This window comes from Exophiala spinifera, assembly GCF_000836115.1.
Source record: "Exophiala spinifera strain CBS 89968 unplaced genomic scaffold supercont1.2, whole genome shotgun sequence".
Taxonomy (NCBI): Eukaryota; Fungi; Ascomycota; class Eurotiomycetes; order Chaetothyriales; family Herpotrichiellaceae; genus Exophiala; species Exophiala spinifera.
The window spans coordinates 397,666-421,641 of NW_015622514.1; the positions used below are offsets into that span (position 1 = coordinate 397,666).

Genomic DNA, 23,976 nt, shown 5'->3' on the forward strand with positions numbered 1-23,976 from the left:
CGGAGGGTGAGACGAGACTCTGATACACCACGGGGTCTCCGTTCCAACCCCGCCTCTGCCCCATGCTCCCACACATCTGGAAGCAACTATCGAGCTACTATTTGCTGAGAATCTCGGGGGTTGTCGCCTACAGGGTACGCGTTGCTCTCTCGGGATCCACTTCGGCTTCGGCTTCGGCTACCCAAAACGGAAGTCACGGACGAAGCTAGCTTAGAATGGTAGGGAGCCACTCACTCCTCCAGGCGTTTTTCGGAATCCTTGACAAGAGTTGTTCAGATTCAGATAATACGGTGCTCTGTCTGAAGAAATAAGATGCACAGTTATGGTTCTAACTTCTCGGCACTCGGCAAAGATTTCCAGGCTGGGTGGTTGTCATCAATGCTCGTGAGTTGCTACACCTAGCGATTCTAGATCTACACAGATTGGATAAGTCTTTGCTTGAATTTTCATTGCTGAATGAACTGCTCTCCTGGAATCTATCGGCATTGGCAGGTATATATATGGAGGGTGATCAACTATCATGGCGGTATCAGTTCAGGTAACAAAGTTCTCCTCACTCCGCAACATCACCAAGAACAATTTGGCAACGAAAGCAGTATGATGTTATCAATGTTGCTCATCTGTATACTACTTTACCCCATTCTCCAGCCCATCTACGCCTACTTTCGAGACGCGAGTGGGCTGCGACAGTTCCCTGCTCCTTCGTACGCAGGGCTGTCGAGTCTCTGGCGCATTGGACACGCAATTCGAAAGAAACATTACCTTGCTGTACACAATGCCCACAAGGCACTCGGCACGCATGTGCGCATTGCGCCCAACCACATCTCCATATGCGACCCGGCCGCGATGACTGAAATCTATGGGCACGGGACAAATATGCTGAAAGAGGGATGGTATGACGGCGGAGCGGGAGTCTACCGTAACATGGGAGATACTCGTGACAAGGCTGAGCACCAAAGCAAGAGGAAGAAATTCGCCCACGTCTTTGCGCAGAAAACTATCGTTGGTCTGGAACCAGTAGTCCACAGCATGGTGCAGACTCTGAACTCTGAAATCGATAAAAGAGCAGCATCTGGTGAGACCATCAACGTGCGTCGCTACCTCAACTATTTCACTATCGACTTGATCTCCAAGTTGCTCTTCGGGGAGTCGTTGGGGTGCATGACCCGAGGTAACGACACTGTATCGGCCGAGACGAAGGATGGCAAGGTGTACGAGACCACCTTAATCGATGCGCTTCATCTATCCATGAGCATCAACACCCCTCTGGGCATGGAAGCGCCGCTACTACCGTACACCACGCGGCTCTTCGCCTTCCACCCCTATAGGCGAGCAGGAGCCAGGTTCGAAGACATCGTGTATCACAACACCATGAAGCGGTTGCGCAAGACCGAGGACCAAGATGACTTCTTTGCGAAGCTCCTAGTCAACAACAAAGGGGAGGAGCTCAACTTGGAACTCGGCGAGATCCTGGCTGAAAGTGGTGTCATCATGAATGCTGGAAGCGACACGACGACCTCTGCACTTACGAGCACAGTCTTTTTACTGTACAAGCATCCTCAAGTGCTGGCGAAGCTTCGTAAAGAGCTCGACGCTAACCTTGGCGACGTCGCCATACCTGCATACGAAGCAGTTGCCAACTTGACATACCTCCGGGCATGCATTGAGGAGTCACTTCGTCTTCGGCCAGCTCAGTCTATTGGTCTTCCACGTACGGTTCCCGCTGGCGGTCGTACGATCGCTGGCCGTTTCATTGAAGAAGGCGTCACCGTGTCTGTTCCGACATACACCCTGCTTCGTGATCCTCGAGCGTTTGACGAGCCGGAAACCTACAATCCCGATCGTTGGATGACAGGCGACAAAGAGAAAATGGCGCGGTATCATCTGCCCTTCAGCGTGGGGCCGCGGGCTTGTATCGGACGAAACATTGCCTATTTTGAGCAGCTCATCGTGATTGCGGATCTCGTGAAGAACTATGATTTCGAACTGCTATCCAGCGACTTTGAACTGGAAAATTTTGAGCGCCTCAATTCCAATCCTGGAGAGTTACCGATGAGAGTCAGAAGGAGGATAAACAACATGTGAACCCCTGGATGAAGATCATCACTAGTTAGTCTAGCGTTCTGGCAGTACGTAAGGGTCTTCTCCGACGACGACAGGGTTCTAGCCCGCGGCCTAACACGAAGAACAAGCCAGGTAAATTTTGGACCAGGAGGTTGATTCTGGGTGCACACCTGGGTGGCGCAGACCCTAGAATGAATAGCGCCGAATACTGATAGAGACGCAGGCTAGGCAAACCGGTGACAGAGGAAGTTGAGGCATGAAGTGGGTCGCCCATCTTGCTTGGTGCAACGAGGCACCGTTACTTCGTTGGCCGATTATGAAAGATACTAGTTAGTTCAAAGCCAGTCTTCTCTTTCAACGATAGTTCTCTTGCTCATAAATCTGTGAGGCTGTTCCTCCGCTTGCCCAAAAGCTTCAACCCCTCGAAAATGCGATCCAAGAGTTTCGTCCGTTTGGAGGTCCCAAAGTTAGCAAACTCAGAGAGGTCGAAAAGGTTCCTTGTCCTCTATGAAAGCGTGATTAGGCATGCCTGGACCACATAGATGAATAGGGAGCAAGTTGGAGGCCAAGGAATGACTTTCTGGTGGCTGGTGAACCCCAGCACGCCCCCCAATTCTGACACAAGCCCGTTCTGCTGGCTCGTCGCGTGGTGGAGACAGAAAGCTTAACCACAAAAATCGCACATCATATTATGACCGCGGTTGTTGAAGAGGTTCACCGTCTGTGCGACCATTTTGGCTGAGGAGGAGTCCGAACTCCTGCGAGGTACTTCTGGACAGAAGGGCTGATAATGAGGGGCTCCCAACAGTTTTGCCCGCTACATGGCCTCCTTTGCACGAAAATCAAGCTCACAAGGCGAGTCCTTTCCTGAAGGCCGGACAGCCTGGACACAGACAGCTAAGCTTCTTGAGGCACTAGGCTGCGGTACAGGTGATGACGGAAGCGCCGTACATGATATCATGCAGGTGCGAATGAATCCTGGCATTTCAATTGACTCCTCATAAGCGAGAGGCGTTTTGCGAGGACTAGCTGAGCCAACCAAAGTCCTCGGCCTCAGCTCCTAGTAGTGGCAGTGTTCAGGGACGACAGCGAGCCTCCCACCCTGCACTGGCTCCGCCTCAAATTGAGAGTGAACCCTTACCCTTGTCGTGGATGGAGATGGACGCGTTCTTGTCTCTATAATTTCCCCCGAGCGCCGACAGCTTCTTTTGGTCGTTTCGACATTGACTCAGCTTGGAGTTGGCCTGGTGTGAGAATTTGACACTTTTATCGCTCTGCGGCGACAGAATAACCTTCTGCCGCCCATGAATTGGCTGTTCCAAGCTTCAGGAATCCCTCTATCGCTTGCTACGCCGGAAAGGCTTCCCCCTACCGACACAAAATGAGACTCATCAATACCAATACCTTGCAGCTCGAAGACTTCCCTTCTGGAAAGGTGCCCCCGTATGCAATTCTCTCTCATACTTGGGAAAATGGAGAAATCTCCTTTCAGACCTGGTCTTCTCCGTGGCAGTGGCTGTTGCGGACACGAGACAACAAGATCACGCACGCATGCCGGCTGGCGAAATCCTACAAACTAGGGTATGTCTGGATAGATACCTGCTGCATCGACAAAACGGACAGTGTCGAGCTCGGCGAGGCCATCAATTCCATGTTCAGATGGTACCAGAATGCATCGATATGTTTTGTATACCTGTCAGATCTACCAGCTGTCGCAGACTTCGAGACGGGTTTTGCATTCTGCAGATGGCACACACGCGGGTGGACTCTTCCCGAGTTGATCGCTCCTAGTAAGGTGGAATTCTACGATCAGGAATGGCACCCTAGAGGCACCAAGCAAAATCACAAGAGACTCTTGGAAAAGCACACTCGAATCCCCGCCGCGGTGTTGACGGGGGAACAGCAACTGGAAGCATGCTCAGTCAGTGACAGGCTGTCATGGGCATCATCTCGTAAGACCACCAAGCCAGAAGATGCCGCATATTGCCTGCTTGGTATTTTCGGCGTGCACATGCCATTGATATACGGAGAAGGCCACGAAGCTTTCTATAGGCTCCAAGAAACTATCAAACGCAAATATCAGCATAAGTCGGAGTCGACCTCTCTAAGAGCCAGGCAACAGCAACAAATGGCTATCCAATGGCCAGCACATGCCCCCCATACCTTGACCTTGCGCGTGCCGTCGGAATTGGTGATTTCTCGCTACAAATCGGACTCTTACCCATCAAATCTCTTGGACTCGAAGAATAACTTCGCACAGCCTGCAATCCACAGAGATCGGCTGCAAGATGCAATGTCGCAGCTCTGCACCGACGATCCGTTTTCTGTGAAGATTGGATTTGCAGATCTCGTCACAGGCCCATACCGTAAGGAGTATCTATGTTGATTAAGCACAACTGACAATTTCAGGCCATAGTTACCAGGAGGTGTCCAACGAAGCTGACTTGGCCCGGCAGCTTGGAGACGAATCGGCTGTTTTACCACCGGGAGAGGTCATCTCTAAGCCCGACCCTCGAAACAGGTTTATGTATGGATGGGCATAACGTGAACTGCGGATGGGCTGACCTTTTTGCAGCTTCCTCATGGCGTCTACTCAAACATGCAGCCTACAGATCACGAAGAGGATGCTAGTTCGCATCTTCACGCACCATCAGGTACCCATGCAGCATATGAATTTACTGTTCTTGTTTGGCCGGGAAAACCGCATGACCGGTGGCCGGTACGACTCCTTCTGGGGCCAGGTCGCTTTTGGCCAACCCATGCCGGGACTTGAGGCACCAGATCTGGGCAGATCTGGCAAGCACTATGAGATCTCCTTCAACCTCAAGGGAATTAGCTCCGATATCACAGACCCAAAAACATTCACTCCAGAATTCCCCCACAACGGGGCTATCTGCAACGTTGCAATCTACCATAAGCTGGACATTATACACGGTACCTCGATCTGGATCATCACCAAACCTGGAGGAGGTCTCAGTCGATACACTGGAGCAGAGGCATCAGGCTCCGGCGGCGATGATACCCGGATGTTCACAACTCCGGCTGAATGCTATATTTCGAGCCTTGAGGTCCACATCACACTCGCACGCTGGGCCGGAGAGTCATGGTGGGCATATTTCCAGGACTTGGAGACGCTTATTGAAGACAGAGTATGGACACCAGAAAGCCAAGCTCCGAGTCCTAGTCCGCTAACATTATCCTAGACAGGTCCTGCTGTGCTGGCAGATTCGAAAGAAACGTACACAGCCGCCGATCTCAAACTTCTCCAGGCGTATCTGGAGAAAGCGTCAGAGGCAGTCGCTGTTCTGCATACAAATTTGCGCATCCTACAGCCACTGGTGATGTTCTACAACAAACTGCTCGGCCATAACCAATTCTCCCTGGCACAAGACGTACGGCAAGCGACGGAGGACTTTACGTACCAGCTGCAGGATATAAAGTGCGATTTTGAAGGCCAAGTGTCGAGAGGTATGCATCTCACGGCGTTCGTCAGGGCACGGAAAGAGCTTGTAAGCACCGAACCTCCTTTCGCCGTCTAGCTACTAATAATATTTTCAGATCCTAGAGCTGATGCAAGCTCACACTTCTGATCGCACAATGCAGTTGTCGCAGACAAGTGTCAGAGAGTCGTTCTTCATGCGCATCGTGACAGTAGTGACATTATTATACCTGCCGGCGACGTTCGTTTCGGTAAGTATATCTAACAGAGAGGAAAGCCTTTGTACAAAGCTGACAATAGCCAGACATTGTTTAGCAGGGAAATCATACGCTACGAAGAAAATTCGGATGAGATGTCCTCGCGATTTTCTTATGCCGCCTTCTGGAGGTGGATTCAAATAGGTCTACCACTAACGACTTTCACCTTGGTAGCAACAATAGTAGCATTCCGGCGCTCGTTGCGCTCGCGGCGGGGTGGGCCACGAGGCTACCTCTCTTGAGGACACTGCTTGGAGTAGGGACGGCCTACACGGATCGCTCAAGAAGCATTGCCAGACGCCCACTGTAGATTGCATCAACAGCAGCTCCCGAAAAACAGCGCATACACAGTAACCTGTTTAATTAGGCTACTCAGAAGGGCAGCGGGTGACCCTCGGGGGGAAAAAGAGCTTTCACATTGACTATATCACGACATTTTCAAAGCAGTATCCGTACAGTATGCGTATGACGAATGAGCCCACCGATTTCATACGATTCCGCCCGCCACCTAACGTAGGCTAGTGGGCTGTCGCCCTCCCTATCTACAGCAATCACAGTGCGGAGTACTCAGTAATGATGTTTGTACGCCTAGCTGCGGATTACTAGAAGGAATGAGCAATCCATCTATTGGAGAGGTAGCCCGAAGAAACCTCCCTGGACACTCCTGCAGTTTGAAGGGGAATCTATGGGACACAGGCATTGTTGGACATGGGAGCCTTCGCTTGCCAGAAGAGACACCCCTGGGCAGGGCTGTATTTAAAGGGAAACGTGTCTGGGATCAAGGGACTGGACTCTCTCCAAAACATGCACGAAACCCCGAAAGAACCGACTATCGTTACGAGTCGGACGCCCAATCAAGCCGGCAAGCGACCTTCTGCTTTAGCGGCTTGTTACCGTGGGATCCCGACTCCTGACTGGGCGCAGCACGACGAATGCTGAAATGAGCCTGGCAAGGTTTCTCTCACGATGTGTCTGCCCGATAGTCCGGGTTCGCGTAAAACACCAGGATGGTTGGTCGGGTCTTCAGCCTCTATCACAGTTCCAATTACCCTCACCCCGTACGATATATCGATTTACACCGGCGAAATCTCTTTGCTGCCACCTTAGTCCGCTGCAGCCGCGTTGTGCGACCACAACTCATAAGCGCTCCGGATACCATGCGGCCATGGGATACACTGGTTGGTGCCTCTGAACATGCATTGCACGATGTACCTGGGACTTCCCCAGAAGACGCAATGCAAGCGAGTCTGCTCTGTTGAGCCCTGACGCTATACTGTACTGTAGCTCCATCCAATTCTCCGCCAGCAATCAGGGCACTCTCCACTTGTTGCTATTGGCCCAGTCTAAGTCGAATAGTCATCTCCGTGGCCGCCATATGTACGTACTGTGGGTGTGCAGGTGACAGGTTTTGGTCTCTGCAGAAGCTTTACATGCGGATAGGATGACGATCTAAAGAGCATACAAGACTTGACCCTGACCGCTCATTCCAATGTGTGGACGCTGATCAAAAGAACGAGTTCACCGTATGTCGACGATGAAACGCTGGACTTCGGGAGCTTGTGTCAATGCTGCACCCCGACCCCACCGACCCCTGGAGCTTGCAGCACACGAGGTCTACACCGTGGTCACGCTTACACCACTCGTGGGACTTTCGGATCCAGAAAAAAGAGATAAAGAACTACTACGGAGTATTGTCCTCTGAGCTACTCATCGCTTCGTGTCCTGGTTTGCCTGCAATCTCGCCTTCGAATGTGAGATCGGCTATGCTCTGTTCTCCGCCTTTCCTGTTGTGTCGCGTTGAATCGTTCGTCGTCCCCCATCCAGCAAGGTCCCCTCCATGGTCTGCCAAACACCCTGGTCGGTGACCTACAATTATAGCAAAGATGTAGTATTGTGGCTTGCTTCCGCCCACTTCGTGCTTCTGGGTAACCGAGGATGATGTCCACAATTCGATCTGAACCCACTATGTGAGGATGTCCCCGGTTCCATCCTGACCTTTTGAAGCATCTTCTGGCCACATGAGACGGACCCTGTTACTGTTAGAGTTCCAGGTGACAGCTGGAACCAGCCTCTCTGGACTTCTGCAGACTTTCTTGAAGATTCTTGTATCTCGTATAATGGCTTTTTCGCACGATGCATCGACATCTTCCAGCCATCTGCAATCACCTCCTTCACGAACCAAGACTCGGGGTACTATGGACCAAGAATTGGAAGCAAGAAGAATGACCGCAGCTTCTGTCCGACGAAGGACATTCCAAGAGCGACGGCAATTGAACAACCTTGAACAAGAGCATCGAGCGGAGAATAAGAGACATAATAAACCATATGACAGCACCACGAGCGATGAAAAATATTCGGAAGCTTTTTTGGCAAACTATATGGCCACGGACAAAGACCGCTTTGAGCGCGAGTCCTCGGTCGAAACGCCATCAGAATGCAGCGTCTTGACGCCAGGCGAGCCTCGACAAGATAGTGCAACCTTTGGTCAACCCAGCATATTGGACTCTTCCACCGACACTCCTCTCAAGCTCGAAATACCAGACCATGAGGACGTCATGCAAGTGGCTATGGAAGGAACTCAGATTTTGATCCCTCCCTCCCCTCAACCAGCTTTCCAAGCATCTCTGGCGTCATGGTCGGACTTCCAGTACGATCGATACTCGATGATGCTGAGCTCGCCGGTGACGTCCGAGATCCAGACTCCAGACCTGGAGGATGAGGAAACGTTTTCACCGATAGAGACAGCAACACCGGTGTCTTTCCGACAGCCAAGAGCACGGCCGTCGCTCATATCAATCGTAAGCAGCCCCCACCGGAGCAAGCGACGAAATACATCATCAGCACATAGTCCTCTATCCCAAGAAGTGTTCCAACCACCTAAACGGGCTGCCAGAAGACCATCATCCAGTTCATCCCTGACCGGATTCCCCGCCGCTGAAGCCACGTTGTTTGAGGTTCCAGATTTACCAGCCAACGCAATTGAGATGATCGCTTCGGCAAGTCAAGACTCGTTGCTTCTTTCTTCATTTTCGTCAAACCAGGCGAGAGCTTCGACTTTGAGGAAATCAAGCGTGCCTCGGTTACCCTCAGCGCTCAATCATAGCCGCGTGAGTAGCACCAAGAGCCTGGTCAGAACACCTCCATTTGCGACGCATGCGAGAACATTTTCTGGTGCTTCAAGCCACCGTAGTCGGCCGTCGACGGCGAGCATCTCTGGTGGTGTGGAGGCAACTCCGGCTCCGAAGAAGCCGGCTTCCTACAGCGCATCCGCATCGCGCGCTTCCGCCATGCTACGGCGTCCATCGACAGCGATGAGCGTGTCGAGTTCGGACAGTCACAGCCACGGAATCATAACGGCGTTACCGTCTGTCCCGATATCGGCCGACGAGGACAGTCATTCTGATAACACACGATCTATGCAACGAAAGAAGTCTTTTCAAAACCTGCGACGGCGGAGTGAAAGCATACACCAGGCCATCAAGGGACTCGGCAAAATCACCACGAGGCAGGATACCCCAGCGATGCCGAGCATCTCAACTCCATACCCCGAGGACCCTTCGAGGTCTCCTGTACCACCTCTACCGTCGGCCCGGACTGGAAAAGGTAGTGTGCGCACACCCTCATTCATGTCGACATTCTCCAGGAGCAGCAACGGCAGCGGTATCGTCGGTCTGGGATTGCGTAACATCTGAAACCGTTGTTGAGGTGGAGAAGGCCGCTGTTGAGGTTGAGCAGGACAGCATCGAGGGAGTACAGCAAGAAGACAGCATTAAAGACCCCAGAAAGCGCATCAGAAGAGCATGAGGCAGCCGCCCTCTCCACGACGTGATGACAGTGAGCATTGGAGTTGGCAGTGAGCGTTTTATGTTATTGATAGATACCATGTACAAACACCGAAGCGAAAGCGATAATCGACAACACGCTGTGTATGAAGACAGCACTCCATGTAATATCATCATCAATATTTGAACATTTTCTCCTGAACTTGGACAGAACTCACCATGTATTTCATCCTGCACGACCTCGTTCAAGCATGGCTTTGGCACGATCTGGCCAAGGTCATTGCCAAATCACATCCAAATCTTTAGCCGCGAGAGGATACTAGTACAGTACTTATCTGGCGGCGATGTTTCTCTGAGTTTTCCAGGCCCTTTGATTGGAATCCTTCATTGTCTTTGGCTCAGTCTTGTATTAGTGCAAGTTGTACACGCATCTTGCATCAACTTGCGACTCCTGCTCCCCGACCACGCAGTATGGCGCAATGCTCCAGATTCCAATTCATCCAGGGATCCCAAGTGGACGGAAAAGGGCCGTTGGCAATGTACGCAGTACGAATACGCTCGTACATTGCTTGTTCATCCTCGCCCCACATCACGTACGCAGAGTGAACTGCAACTGGCTCCAGCGCAATCGCATTGTTCCATTCCTTGAGTCACGGAACACGCCCTTCTCCAGGACGACATGTCGCGATGCGCTATATATTATACGATGTGTTTGTCCCCGCCGTCTCTCTCCTTCTGCTGTCTCGAGAGCGTGCCATGAGATTCGCGAGAGAGCGCCATGATAGCGAAGCCGCGGGGTCAAGATGAGACCGACGTTCTCTCCCAGGAAAAAGGCGAGAATTGTAGTCAAGAACAAGCTCCAGTGGATGTGACGGGCGTAGACGCCTTACCGAGTCCACCTAAACCCGACGATGTTCCAGATGGAGGTGCGTTGGCCTGGCTGCAAGTGGCAGGGGCCTACCTATTATTCTTCAATTCCTGGTGAGTGCTTGAGTAATCAATCACGAGAGTACCAAGGCGAGAAGACCACTCACTCACGGAGGCTTCTCTCACTGACACATGCATTCCAAAAGGGGCATCATCAATACATTTGGAGTCTACCAGACATACTATGAAACGATCGGGTACCCGAACCTCTCGCCAGACACGATCTCGTGGATCGGCTCAACACAGTCCTTCCTGATTTTGTTGGTGGGCGTCATCGCAGGCCCGTTGTACGACATGGGCCTCTTCAGGGCGTTGGTTATCACTGGCAGTATATCCATCGTGCTCGGCTGGATGTTCACCAGTCTCTGTACGGCGTACTGGCAAATCATGCTGTCGCAAGCCGTGCTGATAGGCGTCGGGACGGGGCTTCTGTACATTCCGTCGCTGGCCCTATTGCCGAGATACTTTTCCAAGAAACGAGCTCTTGCAACGGGCATCGTGACGTCCGGCAGCAGTCTCGGGGGAACGCTCTATCCTATTATCTTCCAGCAGCTCCAGCCCACGATAGGTTTTGGATGGGCAACGCGCGTCATCGGATTCGTCAGCCTTGGAACTTGCCTCTTTGCAATCAGTGTGTTGCGTCCCCGAGGTGGATCGACGGCGAGGCGGTCGCTGGTCGACCTTCACGCTTTCACTGAGATGCCGTATGTGCTTTATTGTGCTGCCATCATGGCAAGTTATTTCGGATACTTCGAGCCGGTCTTCTACATCCAGTCGTACGCGTTGAGCCATGGGGTTCAACATGGCACGCTGGCGCTCTACCTTGCCGCCATCCTCAATGCGGCCTCGGTCCCAGGTCGAATAACGCCGTCTTACTTTGCTGGGAAGATCGGGCCCGTCAATACCATGTTGATAGCGACAACGAGCTGCGCCCTGGTCACCTTTTGCTGGATCGCTGTGCACGGTGCTGCTGGGAATGTTGCGTTTGCAATCGCTTGGGGATATACGTCTGGTGGGATCATATCGATGCCTGCCGTTATCCTGGCGTCGATCACCACAGATATGAGCAGATTCGGCACACGGATGGGCATGTCGTCTGTACTGAACGGCATTGCATCCTTGTGCGGCAGTCCAATTGCAGGAGCAATTCTGAAGCACACGGGCAGTTACTTGGGTGTCCAGCTCTTCTCGGCGCTCGCTCTTACAGCTACCGTGGGTTTCTTGTTGGGCTTGAGGCTCTACCGGACCGGGTGGCAGTTTGCCGTTAAGACATGAGATAGAAAACTCAAATAGATTATATGTATGTAGGATAGAACGACAATAGAGCCTCCCTCCTCTACTCCCTCCCTCGTCAGGCTCAGCCTCGTCGTCTGTAAAAGCAGCAAGCGATTTTCTCCGCATTTGAGCCTCCGCGACTCTCTGGACTATTTACATGTGCAGCGACTTTCCACTTGGTATGATCTTGAAACATCTTGAAGATGCCACCCCAAAGTCGGGGCGCTTCGCCTGAACCCGGGCGGCGGCGCCCTGTATCGAAATCTGAATCCCTCCCACCCACGCTCCGCCCTTTTCTCGAAAATCTGCCCTCTCCAACTCTTCTGATCCCTGACCAACGGACGCCGACTGGATCTCGTATGGTCATACCGGACCGCGACACCCAGACACCAACTCCAACTCCTCGATCAGTAAGGGCACGCGCCGCCACTGCTTTTCAACTGGGCGGCGACGAAAGAGACGAAACGGAAGATGGGGACTCTTTGCACTTCCCGGAAGACGACGAAGTGGCTGGCGTGACGCTTGATGACGATGACTTCGAATCGCACTACTCACGTCAGGAGTCGCCGGAGTCAGAAGAGGAGGTCTCCGGTGAGGAGGATGAGACGGAGGGGGACGTCGAGGATGAATACCAGCAGGGGCCGACCTCGGCGGGAGATCAATTCCACTCCTCGAACCAGGAACCACGATCTTTGTCTCGCGTTCACTCTCTGCCGGTGCGACCGCATCCGCAACCACACCCTCCTGAGAGCAACGTCTCTGGCGGTGGCCTACATATCTCCCAATCAACTACTTCTCTTCCGCCGGCACCTCCTCCACCGCTCTATCCACCGTTTTACAATAGACCGCCGACGCCATTACCACCGTCACCGAGTCTAACATCACTCCTGCGTCCACCGTCCCTGCTGAATCGCTCTACGACTTCCACTCGGCCAACAACCCCAGAAGATTCCGATGCCGAAACACCAAATGACACTGAAGCAGCGGTTGCCCAATCCGCCCGGCGTGCGCACCCCTTACCACCGACGTCTCCCAAGGTGCCGACTTATGAATACTATGGCTTTGTCCTATACCTGGCGTCGACGATTGCATTTCTGATGTATATTCTCTGGTCATACCTCCCTTCCCCGTTTCTGCATGCCATGGGAGTGACGTACTATCCCAATCGGTGGTGGTCGCTAGCGATTCCCGCATGGATAGTCATGCTCCTGATCTTCATCTACGTCGCGCTCCTCAGCTACAATGTCGAATACTTGACTCTCCCCTTGGCTAGTCTGGAGTGCATGGTGGACGAGGCGGCAAATGTGGCGATACTCGACGAGAACGGCCGTGTGAGGAACGGCGGTAGCAAGCGACTGGTCAAGGAAATGGAGCAACGGGCGGCGATGGAACAGGCAAGCGCCCGTGGCAAGAAGGGTAGGAAGTTCTCCAAAAGTAAAGACAAAGATAAGGCAAAGCAGAGAAAACGGCCATCACTTGGCGGTGCAAATGGGACTGCAAGGGCGAACGATGTTCACGGTCTCTCTCACGGGGGCACGGAAATGTCGAATGGAACTGCTCGTGCATCTTCGTACCATGATCAACTGGCGTATCAGAATACAGCAATGTTTCCCTATCTCGCCAATGGGTCGATGCATGTCGAAAACGGCCGACATGGCCAGTTTGGGGCTTTAGGGTACCCTAATTGGAAAATGACCTGGAATGAAGGCACCGATGCCGTGATGGATGTTCCCATTGGCGGCGTATGTGAAGTGTTGTATGGTTGAAAATGTCATAGCGTACCAAGTAGGTAGGTAAGTACCTACGGTAAGGTAATTTATATTTGAGGTATTTGAGGTATCTGCAGTTCCCGCGTCACCGACAGCAGGATTCACGTTGGGTTCTAGTCATAGGGATACCTGTCTAAGAAAGCCACGACCAGTAAATAATCAGGACAGTCTCCACGTCCGTTGATTATACCATGTTATAAATATCAGCATTGAAATCCAAACTGTCAATCTTGTCTCGACCTGGGGCGTCCTTGTTCACCCACACACTCACGCTGGTCCCGGGACACATGAAGTCTCCGAAGCCCTCGTCGTCGATGGTGACCTCATCAGTCTGCCAGGCCAGCACGTCCGTCCAGACCTCGCCCCTGTGGTCCTGGCCGACGAACATCCTCTTCTGGCCGGGGCCGGCGTTGGACAGCACGCACGCCAGCCCGGCGGGGCGGCCGGGGGTGCCGCGGCGCACGAACCCGAGGCAGTTGCCGGGGTCGCCGTCGAAGTAGTCGTCCTGCTCGCCGTAGGCGAACAGCTTCCTCGCGAGGACGAGGCGCGGCAGCTGGCCGCCGCAGGAGGGGGGCTCCTCGCGGTCGCCCTTGATGCCGTAGAGGTCGCCGTAGAAGACGCTGGGGTAGCCCTGGGCGCGCAAGAGGACGAGGGCGTAGGCGATGGGCTTGAAGAAGCCCTCGATCGGGGTGTCGACCGTCTGGCCGGGCTGGGTGTCGTGGTTCATGACGACGGTGACGGCGCTCTCGGGCCGGGCCTGGACCAGGCTGCCGTCGAAGACCCGCCGGAGGTCGGCGCCCTCGGTCGTCGACAGCCGCGAGAAGGTGTTGACGAGCGGCGAGTCGTACAGGGAGAAGCGGTGGTGCATGGCGTCGAGGTAGCTCAGCATCTCGCCGACGTCGCCGGACCAGAACTCGCCGACCAGGAACAGCGCGTTTTCACCAAACTGCCGCTCGAGGTTGGCCACGAACTCGTTGGTGAAGCGCTCGCTGAAGTGCTGGCACGCGTCGAACCGGAACCCTTTCAGCTTGAACTCGCGCACCACCCACTCGCCCCAGCGCGTCACGTCCGCCTCGACCTCCGGGTGCGAGTAGTCGACGTCGGCGAACATGAGGAAGTCGGCGTTGCCCGCCTCGTCGCCCACCGACCGCGACCAGTGCTTGTTGTCCCCCAGGATGCGGAAGATGCCCGTCCGCTCCGTCCCGGCGTCGTAGTCGGTCCCCGAGAAGTGCTCCCAGTGGTACTTTTGCGACGAGTACTTGTCCCCGCGCCCGGGGAAGTCGAACCCCAGCCACGCCGAGATCTCGAACGGCTCGCCGATCTCCTTGGTCCGGTCGCTCTGGTCGACCTCGACCACCCGGCACTTTTCCTGGTGGTCCGCCCCGGCCTTGTGGTTGAGCACCGCGTCAAAGTACAGCCCCACGCCGAGTTCCTGGGCGTGCGACGCCAGCGCGTCGAGGTCCTCGCGCGGACCCCATTTCGTCGACCGGCTTCCCTTCTGCTCGAACTCGCCCACGTCGTACAGGTCATAAATGTCGTAGCCGTTGGCCTTGGCCCCGCCTTGCCCCTTGCACGCCGGTGGGAGCCAGACGTTGTCGATGCCGATGTTCTTGAGGTCCCCCAGCACCTTCTTCAGGCGGATGTAGTGTTTTTGGTCGGCGGGGACATTCCATTCGAAGCCCTGGAGAAGGCAGAAGTTTTCCGGTGTTTCGTCGCCCATGACGACGAATCGTGTGGTTCCGAGCCCTAAGAATATATATCGAGTGTCTCAGGATGGAACGATTCAACCGGTGATGATAGTGTATTGTGTACGTGCCACAACAACAACAACACTAATAATAATAAAGGGACTGGCAGGTGAACTCTAGCTATACGGAAGAAGAAAGAAATGTTTAGGTTTCCATAAAGCCATAAAGGAAGATGCGACAGTGATTCTTGAGCAGAGTGTCGCCTCTGGCAGCTCGTATATATAGATACAGATACAGATACAGAGAGAGAAACAGGTCGTACTCATCCAAGTAGTTTGTATGCCAACTTTGTGTCCGCATCTCACATCCGATAAAGAATGATATCATTGTACGTGCCACTAAACGAGTTACAACGTCGCCATCAAAGCCACACTGGCAACGGAGGCGTCGGCGTGGTCCAATCACATCGACGTCGCCCAGCAGAAGGCCATAGTTTACGGAGAACACCAAGAAGAAAGGCGCAATGACCGTTGTGGCGTCAATTACTCCATAACAGCTTTTCCACATTCTGCTGTGGCTGCCGGGGAGAAAAGCTCGACTAACCACTACCCAAGGCGCACACTCGTGCTCATACGAGAAGATAACCATTACAGAGGACGACGAGCAGATGATCAGATGCATCAGGGACACCCAGTGTGTAAATGCTCAATTCACAAGCCACAATTAACGCTCAGTTGCTCGCTCTTTGCTGGCAGTAACAACAACCATCATGCTCAATATGTGACAGCTCGCCCGGACCACAAAAAGGCAAAAAGACATAGTTCCCGCCCGAGCGCTCCCTAAAAATCCTCCAGGTCCATCCGGTTCATGTCATTCCCATCATTACTGCGTGGGACCACTGAACAGCCTCTCACCAACTGACCTGATGATCATCTTGGCTCCAGTGGTCGAGAAGCGGAAGGTCATCAAACACGTTATTCTTTCTCCTCCTGCTCCTTATCGACACTCTTCCCATTCACAACAACCAAAGTTGAAGTTTTGTCGTCATCTGCCAGTGTAGCCTTGCCTTCCCCAGTAATATGATCAATATCATCCTCCATCCTCTGCTTCCACGCCTTCAATTCAGCGATCTGGTCGTCTTTTTGTTTCAGCTCGGCTTGAAGCTTCTCGCCATCCTCTGCCTGTTTCTTCGACAAGAGTTCCAGCTCTTGAATTTTAGCCTCAAGCGCATTTCCGCTACCGCTCTCTTCGGGTTGTTGATGTGTCGACTTGGCGGTTTCGAGCTCGCTGCGGAGAGCTTCAAGTTCTGCCTCCTTGTCTTTTAGGTGAGCATCACTCACATTTTTGCTCTCAACAAGCGCTTCGACCTCGCGAGCCTTCACCGCCAACTCCTCTTGTTGGACCTTTTCAGCTTCGATACCCTTGTTACGGGCGACTTCCAATTCATTTTCAAGCTCATGTAGTCGGGTCTGCAACGACTCGTGGTTGGCGGTGGACTTTTCAAGCTTTGCTTCAAGTTCCTCGAGTCGTTTCTCCGCATCTGATCTTGCGGTCAAAGAAGCACTCAATTCTTCCTCCTTCAAAGCCAAATCTTTGGTCGATTGATCAGCGACAGTGGCATTTGCTTGCTTGGCTTCCTCGAGGTCGGCCAGAACTCCGGCTAGCTTCTGTTCCACTTCCGTCAACTTGGCGTCAGACGCAGCTTTCTCCTCGACGACACCATTCAGTTTTCCTTCCAACTCAGCCTTGGCTTCTTCAGCGTCGCCGACAGTCTTCTCGGCCTCCGCCCGAATTCCTTCGGCGAGACGAAGCTTGGCTTCGAGATTGCCCTGCTCGTCTTCGGCTGCCTTTACACGTTCCTGCAGCTGCTCTAGAGCTTCTTCCGCAGCCTTCTGCGCCGTTTGAGCTGCTGTGACTTCCTCCGCCAAATTGCTAGAACTCTTTAGTTCTTCCTGTGCCTTCGCAAGAGCTTCTTCAGCAGCTTTCTGTGCCTCCAATGCTGCCGCAAGCTTTTGCTCTGATTCTGCACTTGAATCGGCGCTACTGGCTTGAGCGTGCTCCAGTGCTTCCTGCGCTGATGCGTGCGCCTGTTGCGCTGCCGCTAGTTTTTCTTCCATTTCTGCCTTGGAAGCCTCCACCTCTTTTCGAGCTTGGTCCAGCTCGGCTTGCAAGAACTCGTGAGAGCTTTCCAGCGTGGACATTTTCCCCTGAAGCTCGCTCATTGCGATGGTCGAGTCTTCGTCAGACTTCGCTAAAGCCTCTTTGGCAAGAGTTAATTCCTCTTCCAACTTCTGTTTGGCGGACTCATGACCATCCTGCAGTTGTTGTACTTGGCCTTGAGCGTCGGCTAGCGCCGACTCGGCACTCATGAGCTTTTCCAGCAGCTCTTTATTCGATGCCTCCAAGGAGTCGCTGCGAGCTTGGAAATCATCACGTTCACCAGCAAGTGTCTGTGCAGCTTCCAGTTTCTGCTCTGCTTCGGCCTTGGCTGCAGCAGCTCCTTCGACTTCTTGTTCCTTAGCTTGTAAAGCCGCTTGCAGCTCGTCCACTTTGGAAGTCAAGCTCAATTTCTCCACTTCTAAGCCGCTAACATTCTCCTCGGACACGGCTTTGGCTTGTTCAGCAGCTTCCAACGAAGACTGGAGATTGTTCCTCTCGGATTCAAGCGCTTCAATGCGAGCGGTGAAGTCGGTCGAGTTTTCTTTTAGCGAAGCAAGCTCCTCCTCGACCTTAGACTTATCCGATTCCAGGTCGTTGATACGCTGCGCATCAGCCTCTTTTGCAGCCAGGACAGCCTCAAACTCTTCTTTAGATTTGTCCATTGACTCTCTGACTTCCTTCAGCTCTTCAGTTAGTTTGTCGTTCGACTCCTGCAGTGCGGAAATCTGCTCGTCCAGTGGGTCTTTGGCAGCCTTTACTGCTTCTAGCTCCTCCATGACGCTGGCCTTGTCTGCCTGAAGGGCGTCAGCCTCAGCTTTGGCCGCACCCGCGGCCTCGTTCGCCAAGGCCGTCTCTTCAAGTATCTTAGCCTTCTCTAAAGCATGACTCTCTTCAGCAGTCTGCTTTTCCTCTGCCACAGAGGCAAGTCGGGACTCGAGCTGGGTATTATTCTCTTCAAGGTCTTTCATTTTAGCCAGAGCACTTTCCAAAGCAGCTTGCGCGTCTTGGTGAGAGGCCGACAGCTCGGCAAGCTCCTTTGTCACCTGCTCATGTTGCTCCTTCGCGAGAATATGATCGGATGTCTCAGCCGCAAGCTGTTCCTTCAGTGACTCGATCTTGCTCAGGACTGCGCTGTGCTTTTCATCAGCATCATGCGCTCGCGCTTCGGCTTCATCATGTTTCGCTTGTAGCTCAGCAACGATCGCCGCATGGTCCTCAACGTTTTTGGAGAAACCGGCTGAGCGTTCCCTCTCACTTTCGAGCTCGGCCTTGAGGGCATCATATCCGTCAACGTCAATTGATAGGTCGGCAATTTTTGTCTTGGCTTCAGCCAGAGTTGTTTTGACATCTTCGTAGTCCTCGAGCTTCGCCGTAAGGTCAGCAATCTTGGCTTCAGAGTTTACGAGCTCGTCCCTGAGTGCATTGGAGGACTCCAAGTCAACCATGAGTTGTGCGACCTTCTCCTCAGAAGCCTCTAATGCAGCCTTGGTTGTGGCGTATTCTTCAAGTTTCTCCGTCAACTCCGTAATGCGAGCTTCAGATATAGACAATGCCTCCTTTGATTCCTCATAGCTGGTCAACTTGGCTGTTAGGTCTATGACTTCCTGTCGAGCGGCAGACAATTCTTCCTCGATCAGTCTACGAGCAGAAGACTCTGTCTCGTCCTTGGCACTGGCTGACTTTAATGCTTCACGTAGAGTGGATAGCTCCGTTGCCTGAGAATCGATTTGACTCTGAAGCTGCGCTTGTGTTGTGGTCAAGGACTCATTGGCCGACTCAAGTGCTTTAGAAGAGCTTTCTTGCAGGTCTGCGTATCGCTGGCTGTGCTCTTGGGAATTGACTTGAGCATCTTGCAACTGTTCAGACAGTGTAGCGATTTGAGTTTCCAGTTCGGCCTTGACAGCAGCCGTCACTTTCTGCGACTCATCAAGAGCCGTTTTGGATGCATCTTGGACGTCTTTCAGGGTAGCAGTTGTCTCGGCGATCACGGTTTTGGCGGACTCAAGTTTATTGTTGAGAGACGCGAGCTCTCCGCGTAAGGTTGTCAATTGAATATCATAGGTGGCCTTGATCTGTTCCGTTGCAGCGCGCGAGTCTTGGAGTTCTTGTGTCAGTATGGCCACCCTTGATTTGTACTTGTGGTGGACGTTGTCCAGAGCGGTTTGATGCTCCGCGCTCAGCTCCTGTCTGACCGCTTCTCGTTCTGCCTTTCGTGCGTCTTTGATTTGCTGGACCACCACCGCCACCATATTATCCTCAAGCGAGGCCTTTTGTTTCTTGAGGGATGCTTCCTTGTCTTTATATTGTGCCTCTAGTTTCGATTGATGTTGTTCATAGTAGGAAATTTCTTTCTCTTGGGTGACGACCATTTGTCTGGCCTCCTCCAAGTCTTGCCGACATTGTTGCAATTCTGCTCGGACGCTCTCGAGTTGATTCTGAGTCGAAGGGTCTGATTTCGGCGCCTCGATTTGTCTCTTCCGTCGCAGCATGGGATCGGGTTGCGCTGTAGGAGACTCTGGGTGGAAGAGGTAATTGTACGCTCTGCGAAGACTCGTGGATCTCTTTGGTATGTTAGGCGGAGGACGTTGACCGAGTTTGGACTGAGATATTCGTCTCAAGCGCTTTTCAGAAGCCATTCTGGCGAACTGTGATTGTGAGGTATCTTGAGTGATAAGCGAGGCTTAATTGCTAAGGGTAAATGCGGTGTGCTGCACCAAGGGTTTCAGGCGTGCAAGGGAAATTTTTCGTGAACAAGGTCAATGAGAAATTGTAGCCAGGTGCCAAAATATCGGTGAACGCTTTAGTTGAAACTTGTATGGAGTAGTTGCGGTGAGAGAAGATATAAGAACGGAATACCCTGCCCTTTTTGAGAGCTTCATCTCATGACTGAGGTCTGCCACGAGCAAATGGCAGCAGACGGCCTCTGAAAGGCAGCAGTCTCTTCGCAATTTTCCAGTCACGCACGCATTGATGCTTTGGGTAGCAAACGAACAACAAATGAAGCCAACGGCGGGTGGAGAATCGAGCGAGAGACACGTCGCGCAGTTTCAAGGGTTCGCTAAGCAGCTTCTTACCGCCGTACGGCGCCGATAGGATGCTTCACATCGACAACGCACGAGGAATGGTCGAAAAGAGTCGAGATGGTGTGAGTTGGGTTGACAGTTCATGCACCTCCCTGAGTCTGCTGGATCCAAGCGAGGCATCAACGCCGTCGGAGGAGAGCAGCGCCAGAAGGGGATGTTGATCGTGACACAGGTAACCGCAGATACAGACAGATGTCCGGATGGGTTGTTGACGGGGCGCAGCGGGATCTTCAGGTACGAGTACGAGGGAGCGAGGATCCTGGATGATCCCGAAGCCGCAGGTGGTCAGTGACTCTAGCGGTAAACCCACCCACGCCAGCGATACTTTGTACTCACGAAGTCCTTTTTCTCTTTTCTCTCTTCTCTCCCAGTCGCGAAGGATATTGCGGTTCTCATTCGCAAGATGGTCGATTGGGCATCCGTCCAGCATTGTCATGACCAATTCATTCGCTGCATCGAGACCAGGCAGCAGACCCCAGGGCGCAGACTCACCCGTGCAGATCCCGTGACAAGAGCACACCGTGGTTATAATGTGTCACCCTAGATATTGCACCATTGTACTCTTGATCCGACGTAACAAGGTGCGGGTGACATCATCCTTGGTCACCGATTTCTCCTCCGATTGTCGCGCTCCGCCATCGCATCCGCCGCATAGACGTGCTGAGGGGGAATTTTGAACTGGATGAATGATGGAAGGATTGTCTAATATCATCATCAACCAAGTATCTTCCTCGCTTCTATATAACGCGTTTGCCGCCTGTTTGTTCCTCTTTGCATTTCGCATGCTCTTCAAGCAGGTTCCTCGTTTTTATCGGCCGTCGACTTCCCCCGCTCGTATCAGACTCGCGCAGATGTCTTCGCATTTATCCAACGGCCTCACCAAAGGCCCGAGGTCAGAGAAGGAGAATGATGCCAACTGCACTCTAGCAGACATACCGAAGTCAAACACATTCACCTCGAAACTACCTCCAGATCCACAGTATCCCACTCCCCTCGACTCCCATCGAGCGCCTCGACAAAAGTTGGGCCCTCGCATGGTCAGAGAAGCACTATATACATATGTCCGACCGGAGCCTACAGAGGATCCCGAATTACTTGCCGTCAGTCGAGCCGCCCTGCGCGACATTGGTCTTGCCGACAGTGAGGCCGACTCGGAAGAGGTCAAACAGGTTGTTGCAGGCAACAAATTCTACTGGGACGAGGAGAAGGGGGGCATTTATCCTTGGGCACAATGCTACGGTGGCTTTCAGTTCGGTCAATGGGCGGGTCAACTAGGTGATGGACGAGCAATCTCGCTGTTCGAGGCTACCAACCCAAAAACCAAGGTCCGCTATGAACTACAACTGAAAGGCGCAGGCAAGACTCCCTATTCGCGATTTGCGGACGGTAAGGCTGTATTAAGATCCAGCATACGAGAATTTATCGTGTCTGAGTACCTGAATGCGCTCGGGATCCCGACAACGCGAGCCCTTTCATTGACGCTCTGCCCCAAGTCAACTGTCATCCGCGAGCAGCTTGAGCCAGGAGCGATCGTATGCCGCTTCGCCCAATCATGGCTCCGTATTGGGACTTTCGACCTGATGCGATCCAGAGGTGACCGGAACTTGGTTCGCAAAGTCGCTACCTATGTTGCAGAAGATGTGTTTGGTGGATGGGAGACATTGCCAGCTTCCCTAGATGCAGATAAAAAAGATGCCCACCTCGATCCTCCTAGAGGGGTGCCGAAGGACGAACTCCAGGGTAAAGAGGGTGCCGAGGAGAACCGCTTCACAAGGCTCTATCGCGAAATCGTCCGTCGAAATGCCAAAGTCGTTGGGATGTGGCAGGCCTACGGCTTCATGAACGGCGTTCTAAACACCGACAATACTTCGATATTTGGTCTCTCGATGGACTATGGCCCGTTCGCCTTCATGGACAATTTTGACCCGACTTATACTCCTAACCATGATGACCACATGCTTCGATATAGCTATCGTGCCCAGCCGACCATCATCTGGTGGAACCTTGTCCGTCTCGGGGAATCATTGGGCGAGCTGATTGGTTCTGGTGATCGCGTCGACGATGAAGTGTTTGTGGAAAAGGGTGTCGAGGAAGACTTTGCTCCTGTTCTGATCAAGCGCGCCGAGACCATCATTGACCAGACGGCCGACGAATACAAGGCGGTGTTTTTGAGTGAATACCGACGCCTCATGACTTTGCGACTTGGTCTGAAGACCCAGAAAGAAGGCGACTTTGAAAAGCTGTTCTCAGAGCTCCTCGATACGATGGAAGCTCTCGAATTGGACTTTAACCACTTCTTCCGTCGCTTGTCTACAGTGAAGCTTGAGGACGTTAGCACCAAAGAGAACCGGGTACAAACAGCGGAAAGATTCTTCCATCAGGAGGGAGTTACTGGGCTGAATGAGACCAATGAAAGTGGTCGCGAGAGGGTCGGAAAGTGGCTCGACTCATGGCGAGAACGAATTGTGGAGGATTGGGGCACCGAGCCATCTGCCGACGAGGCGCGAGAGAAGGCCATGAAAGCGGTCAACCCGAACTTTGTGCCCCGAGGATGGTTGCTTGATGATATTATCGACCGAGTCCAGAACAAGAAGGAGAGGGATATTCTTCAGGGTGCGATGGAAATGTCACTGAACCCGTTCCAGGATGAATGGAGCTGGAATGAGGAAATTGAGAAGAAGTATTGTGGCGACGTTCCACGATTTAAGAGAGCCATTCAATGTAGCTGCTCTTCTTAGATGTATGTAGTACATACCGACCTATTTGACCCCAGGTCCTCGCATTTGAACCAAAATAGGCGTTGAGTACCCAGTTGCAAACATGTTTTCATGTGTTGTCCTTGACTTTCCTCCCTATCAAGACACTGGGTATTCGTAGGTAGAAGTATATCCAATCCGTACTGTATACCCATTCATGATATTCCGGTTTTCGCTCGCAAATCGCCATGTTTCTCCTCGAGACGCCTGTGCGCCGCGCCTCTTGTACTCACAACTGTCCGGCAGAATAAAAACAAAATGCATTTTCTATGGTGACTTCGCATCAGCGATCAAACACACATATCGTTCTCATGGATTTCCCCCCCCATAGGATTCCACTCCAGCCTGTAAAGGTCCTATCGCCACTGGACAAAATAACAACGTCGAGGTTCAGTAAGTCTGTCGGCCAAAAAATTGACCGCATTCCGCAATCGGAATCACCCATGCCATGAGAGGCAAAAGTGACAGAAAATCGAAGACTCCGTATAGCGCCGGTCGCAAACACCTTCTCATAGACTGGCTAAACATATAACAGAGAGTCCTCGAGGGCTTGAGGCTCTTTGGTGGGGGGGAGGATTCGTCCTGTGTCTGTCTACCCAACACATATCATTGAGACAACGATCGAGTGCGTGAATACGGTGACTCTTTTGCACCTACGTCCAAAGCTCCGAGGTACATGGGAAGTACCACTTCTCACGACGAGCAACATATGAGTCTGACGAGCGAGACAACCACCCTGGAACAGGGAATCTGTACAGGTCAAAAGGGAACAACAT

General features: G+C 52.7%; 9 protein-coding genes across 9 annotated transcripts; 7 read left to right on the forward strand and 2 right to left on the reverse strand.

Annotated features, from left to right (window-relative positions):
• Positions 1-609: 609 nt before the first annotated feature.
• On the forward strand, positions 610-2,085 carry PV08_02422 (uncharacterized protein; the record flags this gene model as incomplete). The annotated part of the gene is made up of 1 exon (XM_016376780.1): positions 610-2,085. The coding sequence occupies one exon, from the start codon at positions 610-612 to the stop codon at positions 2,083-2,085; it is 1,476 nt and encodes a 491-aa protein (XP_016238350.1).
• A 1,360-nt stretch (positions 2,086-3,445) lies between these two features.
• On the forward strand, positions 3,446-4,450 carry PV08_02423 (uncharacterized protein; the record flags this gene model as incomplete). The annotated part of the gene is made up of 1 exon (XM_016376781.1): positions 3,446-4,450. The coding sequence occupies one exon, from the start codon at positions 3,446-3,448 to the stop codon at positions 4,448-4,450; it is 1,005 nt and encodes a 334-aa protein (XP_016238351.1).
• A 196-nt stretch (positions 4,451-4,646) lies between these two features.
• On the forward strand, positions 4,647-6,002 carry PV08_02424 (uncharacterized protein; the record flags this gene model as incomplete). The annotated part of the gene is made up of 4 exons (XM_016376782.1): positions 4,647-5,213; positions 5,268-5,573; positions 5,623-5,754; positions 5,808-6,002. The coding sequence occupies 4 exons, from the start codon at positions 4,647-4,649 to the stop codon at positions 6,000-6,002; spliced, it is 1,200 nt and encodes a 399-aa protein (XP_016238352.1).
• Positions 6,003-7,877: 1,875 nt separating this feature from the next.
• PV08_02425 (uncharacterized protein) lies at positions 7,878-9,452 on the forward strand (the record flags this gene model as incomplete). Its single annotated transcript, XM_016376783.1, has 1 exon — positions 7,878-9,452. One exon carries the CDS (start codon positions 7,878-7,880, stop codon positions 9,450-9,452), a length of 1,575 nt encoding a protein of 524 aa, XP_016238353.1.
• An 868-nt stretch (positions 9,453-10,320) lies between these two features.
• PV08_02426 (uncharacterized protein) lies at positions 10,321-11,744 on the forward strand (the record flags this gene model as incomplete). Its single annotated transcript, XM_016376784.1, has 2 exons — positions 10,321-10,523; positions 10,616-11,744. The coding sequence occupies 2 exons, from the start codon at positions 10,321-10,323 to the stop codon at positions 11,742-11,744; spliced, it is 1,332 nt and encodes a 443-aa protein (XP_016238354.1).
• A 203-nt stretch (positions 11,745-11,947) lies between these two features.
• PV08_02427 (uncharacterized protein) lies at positions 11,948-13,510 on the forward strand (the record flags this gene model as incomplete). Its single annotated transcript, XM_016376785.1, has 1 exon — positions 11,948-13,510. The coding sequence occupies one exon, from the start codon at positions 11,948-11,950 to the stop codon at positions 13,508-13,510; it is 1,563 nt and encodes a 520-aa protein (XP_016238355.1).
• Positions 13,511-13,697: 187 nt separating this feature from the next.
• Positions 13,698-15,233, reverse strand: PV08_02428 (uncharacterized protein; the record flags this gene model as incomplete). Its single annotated transcript, XM_016376786.1, has 1 exon — positions 13,698-15,233. The coding sequence occupies one exon, from the start codon at positions 15,231-15,233 to the stop codon at positions 13,698-13,700; it is 1,536 nt and encodes a 511-aa protein (XP_016238356.1).
• Positions 15,234-16,175: 942 nt separating this feature from the next.
• On the reverse strand, positions 16,176-19,997 carry PV08_02429 (uncharacterized protein; the record flags this gene model as incomplete). The annotated part of the gene is made up of 1 exon (XM_016376787.1): positions 16,176-19,997. The coding sequence occupies one exon, from the start codon at positions 19,995-19,997 to the stop codon at positions 16,176-16,178; it is 3,822 nt and encodes a 1,273-aa protein (XP_016238357.1).
• Positions 19,998-21,295: 1,298 nt separating this feature from the next.
• Positions 21,296-23,182, forward strand: PV08_02430 (uncharacterized protein; the record flags this gene model as incomplete). The annotated part of the gene is made up of 1 exon (XM_016376788.1): positions 21,296-23,182. One exon carries the CDS (start codon positions 21,296-21,298, stop codon positions 23,180-23,182), a length of 1,887 nt encoding a protein of 628 aa, XP_016238358.1.
• Between the last annotated feature and the right edge of the window lie 794 nt (positions 23,183-23,976).